Source organism: Chrysoperla carnea, chromosome 2 (genome assembly GCF_905475395.1).
Source record: "Chrysoperla carnea chromosome 2, inChrCarn1.1, whole genome shotgun sequence".
NCBI classification, from domain to species: domain Eukaryota; kingdom Metazoa; phylum Arthropoda; class Insecta; order Neuroptera; family Chrysopidae; genus Chrysoperla; species Chrysoperla carnea.
Genome location: NC_058338.1, coordinates 27,852,972 through 27,866,356, shown reverse-complemented (window position 1 = coordinate 27,866,356; position 13,385 = coordinate 27,852,972). Strand labels below are relative to the sequence as shown.

General features: G+C 28.9%; 1 protein-coding gene across 3 annotated transcripts in view; it reads right to left on the bottom strand.

Moving 5' to 3' along the window:
* LOC123291865 (protein doublesex) overlaps nucleotides 1–9,582 on the bottom strand; it is a 121,980-nt gene extending 112,398 nt beyond the window's left edge. For 2 of the 3 annotated variants that reach the window (XM_044872295.1, XM_044872296.1), the window contains exon 1: nucleotides 6,336–6,776. In XM_044872295.1, the coding sequence (XP_044728230.1) occupies nucleotides 6,336–6,593 (258 nt within the window). In that variant the 5' untranslated portion in view covers nucleotides 6,594–6,776. Of the gene's footprint in view, nucleotides 1–6,335; nucleotides 6,777–9,553 lie in introns of those variants that run through there. The other variant, XM_044872297.1, reaches the window with a different exon arrangement.
* Nucleotides 9,583–13,385: the final 3,803 nt, after the last annotated feature.

The window sequence follows — 13,385 nt, the reverse complement described above, 5'->3', positions numbered from 1 at the left end:
AAACTTAACCACTTGCGCTAAATTCGGTCCTGCATGAAACGAATATATTTCAATAACAAATCAGTTGAAGCGAATACAAACCGTCGTCAAGCATATTTTGTCATACAACATAATATACACATAACACATGTACACACTTTTATGCAAATAAGTACATTATTGGGTACATACTTTATGTTAAAAAGAATACATTTTAATAACAAAGATAATGAATAAAATAGTTAGTTAACTGTATGATCTTTGACATTGAATCCTTAGATGTTTTATCAGTAGGTAGTAATAAACTATAAAAATAACTATAGCATATTTATGTAGATATATATAAATACATAAGCTCTATTATTATCATCAATCATTTTTTTTACCTTATGCAGATCAATTCTAAGATAGAGGTCGTTCTAACTCTAATGAGACTACTCGATAGAGAGTGTGGTTTTGAGTGCAAATATAACATATAAATACTATACATCTGTACTCTCTTATTTCAGTTTGAATGACTTATAGAAACTTAACATTTTTTTCATTTATTATAGCTACACAAATTCATATTCAGGAAACAATAACTGGACAAATTTTTATAAACTGGAAAGTTTTAAGCAATAAAGTACTCTTGTGACTTTTTCTCTAGGCATGGCGATTCTTATTTCTTATTTAGCTTAGGCAAGATAATTGAGATCCATGGTTATCATCACACAGCTATAACTTTTGTTACACTATAAACCAATTACCCTAAGAAAGAGGACATCCAAAGATATTTATAAATCATTCAAATTGCTTTCCTTTTCTATCTGGGACTCGACATCATATGCAGGAAAAAGATCCTACAAGCTCTTAACAAATTCAAAGTTTTCTGCTGGTTAGCAAAACAGTCTTAAGTTAATATATTTTTATACCATGTATATATGAAATATACATAGTATATTAAGTTTAGTCCCAAGTTGGTAACGTTTAAAAATATTGATGCTACGAAACAAATTTTGTATAGGTGTTCATAGAACCATCTAATTAGTCTATTTTCGGTTGTTCGTCCGTCCGCCCGTCCGTCTGTGAACACGATAACTCAAAAACGAAAAAAGATATAAAGCTGAAATATATACAGCGCACTCAGGACGTAAAAAATGAGGTCGATGTTCGTAAATGATCAACATATGTCAATTGGATCTTGGGTCCGTTCTTGTAAATCGTTATAGATAGAACAAAAGTTTAAATGTTTTTGTAAAATGTTCCTTATCAAAAAATAAACAACTTTCGTTTGAAACATTTCAAAGACATCACTGTGTAATCATAATGTGATAGAGTAATCAACACTGTCTATACATGGTATTTCAACAATTAACTCAGTGAATTGTTTGTTTTCACATTATGAAACAAGGAATTCAAATATTTGTATCATAATTATCGTTAGTTGAAAACAAATAGCTTAACATTATTTTTATGATCCTTTCTAAGTCTATTAACAAGTTTATAACGCGAAGAAAGTGCATAGCTTTTTTGAAAATGATCTGATACAGGTGGTTGATACAACAGGACATTATTAATTTATCAATATTGTTTCTTCCGTCGCGTCGCACGACTGGTTGTTCACTAAAGGTCACTGCACACATAACTGCACAGTTTACTGGAATATTTTGTTACATCTTAAGGAGGCTTTTTGTAGAAACATTTGCAAATGAAATATAAAGTGTATAAAATTATCAAACGATTAATGATAATTGTAAAATCAAGTTTACTTAAGGTAGTACGAGCGCCAAGGCAAGTTTAGACTTGTGGTTGAAATTATTTGTCTTCTATCTTATTTTCAACTTTGATTATGAATTTTGTTATAGCTTCATGAATGTAGACGAAAAATAATAATAAAATTTTTCGATATCTGCCTTGGTTTTCGAAATATCTAAAGCTCAATAATTAAATTTTTTTATTTAATTATTATAACATAACTCACCATCAATATTAAAAAAATTTATTTTTTTAAATTTGTGTCCCCACTACCGCTCTCAAACATCCTTAATTAGTCGGGCACAACGGGTTTTTTGTTTTCAATAATTTATTAAGGTTTAAACTTTAATTTAAATAGTATTTTTTGTTAACTTCCACCGACTAGTTCTGGAGACATTTATGACAACATATCATCCATTTACCGGTTTCCCATAAGACTAATCGATTAAATAATCAGACAACCCCCCCTCCCCTAAAATTTTCAGAATTGATTTAGACTTCGTATAAAAAAAATCGAGCCTTTTATCCAAAATTGCCCTGGCGCTCGTACATCCTTAATAGAGTTTATAAAACTTATTAGCAGCAGAGCTCCATCACTTTCTCTGTCGTATATCCCTCTCATTTACTCTTAGATATTTTTACTGAAATAGGATTCTTGTTTTTTAGAAAAAACATGAAATACCTTCACACAAAATTGCTTAAAATTATAAGAATGAATTTTTGTTGTCTTCGAGTTGAGGCACCACGATAAGTACTCGAAATTCTATTTAAATAATAATATTAAAAAACATACAACTGACTTACATTTTGCTAAATATCGATTTTTCAATTGCAGCGTAACCATCGATAGTAGCTAAATTTATTCATATGACACGAATACTATATTTATTTTAAGCTAACGCAATTTATGTTAATATTTTTTTAAATTTTTTTTGAGACTGTCTTATCAATTGTTTGAAAATGGCTTTAATGGCATATAATGTCTATAGCCAATTTTATTAAATAAATAAAAAAGTTAATCCTCGTATGCAACTGTTATCTTACATAAAATGTATAATTATGTTTTGAAAATTTTCATAGCATGGCAAGCTCTCTGTTTTTTAGAAAATAAAGTTTAAATGCTACATCGGAAATATCTGATGCATTGAAATGTGTAATTTTAATTGAAATAATGTTTAAATTAAATATTTCTAGATCATTTGTCTGGGCCTGAGTTGTAATGCTAGATGAGACATTACTATTCAGTGTCCCCAACTTTCAATTCAATTCAAACCCGCTAAATAGACGATAGAAAACCACTAGACAATCAGAATGTTTTTCGATTTTTATCACAAAAATTTCATCAATTAGCATAAATGATATTACAATTATTGGCCCACTAAAAAAGTTTTAGTAGGCAAAAAAAAGGATATTAACATCACCAGTTTTAGTGGTAAAATCACTGACTTGGTAACACTGTTTTTAATAACCATTTACCTTTCTCTTTTTTTAAATTTAACCTTCTATGAATTTATTTTAGATTGTGAAAACTTTGTTGAATTTTGCAATATCATGTGAAAAATAAAATTTTTAATGTTTAGCAGATAATGTACTAAAACTAATACCACCAACGGCGCGTGTAGTAAGGAAAAAAAACAAAAAATAGAGAAACATTTCTCTTTCTGATTGAAGTTATATCATACTTTTACGACTTTCTATAATAGATTTCAAATTTAGGAAGATAAAAACATGACTTTTTGACTTCAAAGAAATGTTTAATGTTTAGTATTTTATGTATTAAACTGATGACATTGCAAATTACATAATTTGAAGTTTTATCTACCGCAAGTTATAATGTATTGATTATTGAATAAACAAAATTTACAGATATTTCCTTCTTCCATTAAGCTGTAAAAACGTGAATGTTTGTATTTGATGACATTGACCAAGTTTTAATCTACCAATAGCAATTCCCTGTTAGATATTGCGAAAATGTATCATTAGAAATAATTTTATTGAAAAATTTTCGGGGTCTAAGAAAACATTTTTTGTACACAAAGAATTTTTTTAATTTTTTAATTAAATTTCAGTTAAAAAAGGTACTTTATTTCCATAATTAAGTACACGCAATATTTATGTTACGTATCGGAAAAACATGCCATTTCATTTGGTTACAATATTATAGAAATAATAGAATATTATGCAAAAATGTATTTTAAATATACAAATTTTAAATCATTTAAATTAGGCTTAATAGATTAGATAAGTTTATACCATGTATGTATGAAATATACATAGTATATTAAGTTTAGTCCCAAGTTTGTAACGCTTAAAAATATAAATGCTACGAACAAAATTTTGGTATAGGTTTTCATAGAAATTCGTCTAATTAATCCATTTTCGGTTGTCCGTCCGTCTGTGAAGACGATAACTCAAAAACGAAAAACGATATCAAGCTGAAATTTTTACAGCACACTAAGGGCGTACAAAGTGAGGTCGAGTTCGTAATGAGCAACATAGGTCAATTGGGTCTTGGGTCCGTAGAACCTATCTTGTAAATCGTTAGAGATAGAACAAAAGTTTAAATTTAAAAAATGTTCCTTATAAAAAAATAAACAACTTTTGTTTGAAACATTTTTTTGTAAACATCACTTTTTACAACAAGGAACACATTAGATGCAAATTTTATAGTAATTTTATTTTATGTATGTGTGTCATGTATATTGTATTCGCTCCGAGCGTGAATTTCGTTTCCATGACAACGATACACTACTTTAATTATAGAATTAATGGATGCATATATAATTGTGTGGATTGCATTGAAAACTTACATTTAAAATTTAATATTCTTGTTTCACAAATTTAAATAAATAATTACGATAATTAACATTTGAAAAATAATATTTGTACAATTTGATTTCTTATTTTCACAATTTTTAATGCATTAAGTTTAATTAATTTGTGTTTTTCAATCATTTTAATTTGACAGTTTCTATATCATTAACATGTAAATAATTGCAAATTAGTCATAACAGCCCACTTTATCTCCAAAATTTTTCACTTAAAGCGCTGGCATCGATTTTATTATCCCCACCATGACTACGCACACAACGAATAGGTAGGTGTATGAGTAATGTGATAGAGTATCAACACTGTCTATACATGATATTTCAACAATTAACTCAGTCAATTGTTTGTTTTCACTTGTTTTTTAATTATTTATGAATATTTGATGTCGATATTACGAAAAGCTATTTTAAACATAAGTTCCAAGTAAACTTTTAAACTACAAATAAAATTTATATATAAAATGTATATAAGAAAGCTTTCAGAAGCTCAATGCACCTCCTTCATGCATATAACATGCACTACACCAGCCCATCAAAACTATTAATTAAATTAATTTTGTTGCGACGGCGGGAATCGAACCCGCTACCCTATGCATACCGCGGACGGAATTGGTTACGCCTTAACCAACTTAGCTAATAGGGCGACTGTGAAAAAAAGACTGTGAAATGAAAATAATTTAAAATGTAGATAATATTCTAGCTCAGTTTATTTTTATGAATTGTGTCGAAAATGGAAGCATAAGCAAATAATTCGCAAAATTATGCTTACCCATTAGGATTTCTATTCGAGAATTCGCCTTGAGAATTATCGAGAAATTTATCTTTAATCGAGACGGGAAAAAACTCAATGCCTAGAGAACTCGAGAAATCAATTTGGTGCGCTAGATAACTAAAAAAACCCCGCATATAAAGATATATAATGGATTAATTTCAAATTCAAATCCTAGTTTAACCGAAGTTTCCGACATCACAAACCAAAATAATAAAGAGAACTTCAAACTAATTTCAAATCTATTCATTTTTAACTTCCGTCGCAAAAGACACGTGTAATAAGTTTGACCGCCATGTGTGTCTGTTTGTGTGTAGCATCGTAGCTCTAAACAGATGAACCGATTTTGAATTTATGCTTAAAAGTAATTTAATCGAATGCTCTTAACTATGTTTAAAGAAAGCCAGTTCATTTTGGAGTAAGCTACAAAGAAAAAACGCCTTTTGAATCGGTTTATATGATGAAAAATCGAACTGTAAAAAAATATTGAAAAAAAAGTGAAATAAAGAAAATGAATTGGCTACACGTGTATGCATATATTAAATTTTCAATGTTAATAACATGGAAAAGTCAATTTCAAGGATAAATTATAATAATAATAGTACAATAACTACACTTTGTATGTATATATTATTAATAATACATTAATAATAAGATAATTAATAATAATAATTTTAATTATCTAGTATTTTTTCCTTGATTATATCAATAAACTAAAAAGTAGTTTAGCATTCTTTAAAAAAAAAAAAAAAACGCATTTTCACTTGAAATAATAGCAACAATTAAGTAGAGTAAAAATATTGGGTGTCCCAAAACTATATTAACGAAATATTATATCGTTAATTATCGTTTGCAATTTTGAGAATATTTAGATTAGTATTAATCAAAAATTTTTATTTATTCGGTGTGATAGGAGCAAAAACTTGAAAAGTAGATAACTTTTTAGAATTACTGTGCTTAACTCTATAATATATCTGCCTTTCTAAAACGATTATATTCAAAGAAAACTTAAATGATTATACCTGAGCTTGTGCTCGACGTAATGCTGTTTGCATAGCCATAACACGTTGCCTTTCTGCAGTTAATTTACATTTTTGACATAAACAATTACGAAAACGGCAATAACGTTTATGTCCACGTAATGGTATTTTCATACGATGGTTACGACACCGTGCACAATTTGGGGGTGTACGTGGTGTTAAACTACCAGTACTTGATGCCGCTGTTGAACAATTAGTCACTGAGAGTGATTTGGTTTCGTACCCACTATCATCAGCCATTATCAATTTTTTTTTAATAAAATACACTTAATTTTTTTTTTTTTTGTCTTAAACACAAAATTTATCGTTTGTAAGACTTTTTAAAGTTTCAAAACACTATGGTTGAATTCATTACTTTCACTATTTAGTCTAAACTGTTTATACAATGTCAAAATTACAGTCGTTGCTTAAAACGTGAGAAAAGTTAAGTTTCTTTTTTTTTACAGAACTAACACTAAGTTAAACTCATTATTTTCACTTAATAACATGCAAAAGTTTTTATAAAACTTATGTATCATCATTGTTTATAAAGTTCAAGTAAAGTTTATTGAATTAAAAACGCGCGCGAAAATATCTAAACAATACACTTAATTACAACAATGTCCTTAATATGTAGACTTAATTAATAATATAGTTGTGAGGTATTTTGAATACATTAACAAGCAAACCAATGATTATGGAATTGAAGTGCATGCATAAGAATGTTACTTTAGACAAACTGATAGAAAATGCAATGTATTATTTGTGAGTGACAGACGGACTAGTGAAAGGTAGCCAGTATAATATGTGGGGACATGTGGGGTATTTTATGACTGAACAGCCAAACAGCAATGTTTTAAAATATTGTTAGTGAATGGTGGGGAACAGGCGTTTGAATGTGCATCACGCTGCACTCTTCAAATATACGTAATATATGATATACACACACGTATAGTATACAAATACTTATATGAATACACTAAAAAACAATGATGCATTTACAGCTTTGATAAATGCTTAAGCTAGAGCTAGCTTTGCTTGTTGTTAAGAGTACATACCGTATACTTCATTTGGTACAAATTGTAGTGGTCGTATTTATAGGCAAGGAGCCACCAATCCTGAAAAATCATTGATTAAGCCTACAAGGAAACAACTCTGACAGAACAGTTTGCTACATTAGCTTGGCTGACACCGACTCCAAAAAAAACAACAATTTTAACTACATTATTGAGTTATTCGTTTTCTTGTCGTGCATTCTTAATGCAAATTTAACACTTTTATGGTTTTCTCATGGATGCCGTTGTCAGAACTTGATCAAAATGAAATGGGACCCCACGGGAAGCACCAGCTTTTAAATAGATATACAATCATCAAAATCGATTCACCCAGGCGAAAGTTCTGATGCGGTTAATAAATTATATAAGTATTATTAAATGTCCACAAAGTTTATCCGTGATTAGATTTTCAGTGGATTTTTTAGCCGGAAAGGTAAAAAGCCGGCATACCTAATTGTCCTAAACGTCACGAATCACTTTATTTTATTTGCATTTTGCGTGTTTTAATGTCTGATTCAAATATATTTTGGTATGCGTGCTTACAAACATCCGGAAATATAACGTAAAGCAGATTTTATTATTAGACACGCATAGAAAATATATAATAATTTTCGCATAGAAAACTCCGTTTAAAAAATACTCCTGAACGTAAAAGTGCAGGTAGCCCTTTAGGATATTGTTAACTAACTAATTATCTTATCTTATCATATTATAAATGTGAATTTTTGTGAGAATGTATGAATGTATCAATCTGATTATAACTGCTTACACATAGGTATATAATATAAACATATAGGAACATGTCACATTTGAGAGTTCAAATAATTTGTATATCATGTATATGAAATATATCCATGTATCCAAGTATATGAAATATAAGGTATACTAAGTTTGTAACAAGGACTAGTTTGTAACGCTTAAAAATATTGATGCTACGAACACAATTTTGGTATAGGTGTTCATAAAATCACCTAATTAATCCATTTCCAGTTGTCTGTCTGTCTGTCTGTCTTCTGTCCGTCTGTCATCACGATGACTCAAAAACGAAAAGCGATATCAAGCTGAAATTTTTAAAGTGTGCTTAGGACGTAAAAAGTGAGGTCGAGTTCGTAAATGAGCAACATAAGTCAATTGGGTCTTGGGTCCGTAGGACCCATCTTGTAAACCGTTAGAGATAGAACAAAAGTTTAAAAGAAGCATAATTCCGTTGTTAATAAGGTGTAGCGACGGGACTATATCATAGTTAGTAGCTAATGTGTCGTACATATTTTGTAAAATTATTATTTTGTTTGTCCTTTTTTTACATAACATTATTTATTTTGTTTTATTTATTTATTACTGTATGCCTGCGTTGCGTACCCTGTAGCTTTACATTGTGGATTTTAAAATATTAATCGCTTTTAAAACTTTTTAATTATTTTGTTTAATAATATAATATACAGGATGTTTTTTACTTTTTTGTCCAAAGGAAATGGATGTATTCATCGGTGCAAATTCGTATACTGATAGTACCTATTTAATAAATAATAAAAAAATAAAGCAAATAATACAGAGTAATACGAACAAATTGGATTAAATTTATAATTATTATTAATATATTCGCTGTTCATTAAAATGTACAATATTGGTAATTTTGATAAAGCGAGTATGTAATCCTACTATTCAATAACATCGGATCAAATTTGCCTGTGTTATCGAAAAAATTCAATTTTTTAACTTTATGACGTCATCCGAATCCAAATAATTTAATTTTGCTCTATCACATTCAAAGTTTATCCAATTTTGATAATCCAAGTATGTAATCCTACTAAATTTGGGTCATACTTTTCGAATTAAAATTAACCTAGCTCTAATAGATTTCAGGATTATGGAGTCCTGGTGCCGAAATTTAGCACATAAATGATAACTAGGGAAAAATTGACATTACAGCTAAAAAAAGTGTCCCAAAATTAGTGGGTTTCAAAAAAAATTCCATTAAGATCGGATCAAATTTACCTGTGTTATAAAAAAAAAAATAAAATTTTTGAACTTTATGACGTCATCAGAATCCAAAAAATTTAATTTTGCTCTATCACATTCAAATTTTATCCAATTTTGATAAACAAAGCATGTAATCGTACTAAATTTGGGTCATAGTTTTCAAATTTGTGATAAAAATTAACCTACCTCTAACAGATTTCAAGAAATTGGAGTCCTGGTTCAGAAATTAAGCACATAAGTGATGGCTAACGAAAAATTGACATCACAGCTGAAAAGAATGGCCCAAAATTAGTGGCTTTCAATAAAAATTCCAATAAGATCGGATCAAATTTGGACCTGGTATTCACATCGGAATAGTTATAGACCTGGGGTATTCACATCACTTAAAAACCAGTAGCCATACACTACTAAAATTTTCAAAATCTTGTTTGGCTCAAAAACCATATACCCTGTCCTATAAGGTAGAAATTAAGAATTTAAGGTCTTTTTGTGAACCTTCTCTACCGAAATAATACAAATCCGAAATCCGTAAAAAAACAAATTTTACCATTTCGAAATATACCATAAAATAACCAAAACTAAAATTTTTCAAATAACATATCTCAAAAACTATTAGATGTACGCAGCTGTGATTTGGCTTCAATTGTTTAAAATTTAATATACATTCAAAATGATAGTAGCAATTAATGCCAAAAGCTCAGTTTTTGAATTGAACTGCAAAATCTGATTTGAAGTCCGAAAATTTTATACTTTTTCACTGATTACACAGGTAGCACAACATTTTTTGCTTGCAAAACTTAGTTTCATACTCCCCTAAGGGGTTCAAATAGCATACCAAAAGCAGCTTCACATCGGTGAAGCCGGCGAACCCGATTTTAGTCCGTATCCCGAAAAATATTAGACCAGTCGCCAAATTTACCCGATTTTTGTACTTTTTGGGTCAAAATTACCTTATATACTGAGTTTTATCAAAATTGGATGTAAAAAAATTTCTCGGTTTTTTTGCAATTTTTTAAGGGGTACCCCTTTGATAAAATCGAGAAAATCGCAAAAAAAAATTTTGTTTTGGATTTTGATGAAACTTGGTGGATGGGGTAATTTTGATCCAAAAAGTATAAAAATCAGGTTAATTTCATGATTGGATGCAGAGTTTCTGAGATATCGCAAATTTTGGATCGATTTTAGTCCGTATCTCAAAAAATATTAGACCAGTCGCCAAATTTACCCGATTTTTGTACTTTTTGGGTCAAAATTACCTTATATACTGAGTTTTATCAAAATTGGATGTAAAAAAATTTATCGATTTTTTTGCAATTTTTTTAAGGGGTACCCCTTTGATAAAATCGAGAAAATCGCAAAAAAAAATTTTGTTTTGGATTTTGATGAAACTTGGTGGATGGAGTAATTTTGATCCAAAAAGTATAAAAATCAGGTTAATTTCATGATTGGATGCAGAGTTTCTGAGATATCGCAAATTTTGGATCGATTTTAGTCCGTATCTCAAAAAATATTAGACCAGTCGCCAAATTTACCCGATTTTTGTACTTTTTGGGTCAAAATTACCTTATATACTGAGTTTTATCAAAATTGGATGTAAAAATATTTATCGATTTTTTTGCAATTTTTTTAAGGGGTACCCCTTTGATAAAATCGAGAAAATCGCAAAAAAAAATTTTGTTTTGGATTTTGATGAAACTTGGTGGATGGGGTAATTTTGATCCAAAAAGTATAAAAATCAGGTTAATTTCATGATTGGATGCAGAGTTTCTGAGATATCGCAAATTTTGGATCGATTTTAGTCCGTATCTCAAAAAATATTAGACCAGTCGCCAAATTTACCCGATTTTTGTACTTTTTGGGTCAAAATTACCTTATATACTGAGTTTTATCAAAATTGGATGTAAAAAAATTTATCGATTTTTTTGCAATTTTTTTAAGGGGTACCCCTTTGATAAAATCGAGAAAATCGCAAAAAAAAATTTTGTTTTGGATTTTGATAAAACTTGGTGGATGGGGTAATTTTGATCCAAAAAGTATAAAAATCAGGTTAATTTCATGATTGGATGCAGAGTTTCTCAGATATCGCAAATTTTGAATCGACTTTAGTCCGTATCTCAAAAAATATTAGACCAGTCGATCGATACACATAAAAGTTATCTTTTTTTCCCTATAAAATACAAATCACATACAAAAAGTACATGGTTCCATTTTTAAAAAAATGAAGTTGACTACCATTTAGCCTAGAACCTATCCAGTTAAATAAAAACAAGCATTTGGAATTGATCGAGGCTTTCAAATGATCAAACTTTTATTCGAAACAATTTATTCTGTCTGACTAATTTTTAATTTTTTTGCAAATGTTAAGTTAAAAGAAACACCTGTATATGAATTTTGCGTTTGGCCTGTTTGTACTTTAATTTCCTGTTTCGATTTAATAATACATGATTATTGTATTCTAAAACGGATACAAAATGACAAATGAAATCAAAAATTAAGTGTTTATATCGTAATTGAAAGTATTAAATTAATTAAATATATATTATCATCATTTATATATATAATTATATCTACAGCTGTGTACAAATGAGTAATTATGCGTAGGAAACTAGATTACGATACTCAGAAAACTGGATAATTTAGAAAAAATTCACAAATATTTTTAGAATTTGAATATCTTGAAATTTGTGAATATTTTAAAATACAAAATCTCAGATTAAAAATAAAACTTTAACCTTGAGTTTATTTTATATTCTTAATTTTGAAATAAATATTTACTTCTCAAATAATAAGAGATTGACGAAAATGGTGAATATTACAAAAATTAGGGCAGGCTACGAAAACTAGGCAAAATAACAAAATTTGGTTCAATGAGCCTTGGATATATGAGGAACCTGTATTACTAGTCTGATTACACTAAGCTAACGTTATTGCATGGAAATACCTTTGTTACTGGGAATAATTTCACCTTAAAAAAAACCTCAGAATGGAATAGGAAAAAGATTAGCTTTCGGAGAAAATGTGACTTAAAATTTTGTCAAAGGCAATCGAGGACATTCCCCTGTGTCCACGAATTTGACCTACAATTATCGATATACCTTAAGCGTATTTTCTTTCGATCAAAGGCAACACAAATTGTTAGTTTTTTATAATGAGGATCAACTTTCTAATTTAAAGTGTTGTTCTATCTCTTACCGTTTAGAATCTAAATTGGCTATTTAAGCAACCCGAAGAACTAGGAGATCATTTCCCCATCAAACTCCAATTTTTATTGAGGTCATCTTTTAATAGGTGACGCCTCTGGCGAGATAATTAGAGACAAGATAGGTTATATGTAAATATAAACGGATCAGATAAAATTTTAATTAAACACTTTAATAAACCCACCCTTGATCTGGATTGATTTACAAAACTCTTTTAAATGAATTGAAAATGTTTTGGAAGAATATTCTGGAAAGCTTGAAGAATTATCTACAAGCTCTAAAACATATTGAGATGATTTAAATGAAGTAAAAATGATTTCAATCATTCTAGAAAATTATGGACAATTTAAAAAATTTAAAGAACAATCTAGTAAGTTCTAAAATACATTAAACTGTTTTAAATAAGTTTAAAATTTTTAGAATTATTAAGAATGATCTAGAATACTCCAAAACATATGAAAATGTTTTAAATAATGTAAAAATAATTTCAAACATTCTAGAATATTCTGGACGATTTAAAAAATTTAAAGAACAATCTGGAAAGTTCTAAAATATATTCTAAAGTTCTATGGATAAAACCTACGAAGTTAGCGGGGATAAAAGTGATGGCAAATGAATTGAAATTTTATAACGTAATAGTCTTTGAATTTAAAATTACAGTTGCCCAGCGAAGCTGGTGAGATACTGCTAGTCTAAAATAAATTCAGTAAATAACACTTAGACACCTAGTATAGCAAAAATTTTAATCAATTTTTTCCATGAAGGGTTTTTTTAGGCAAGCCTTATTTTCGCAATTAAATTATCTTTTTTCTGTTAGG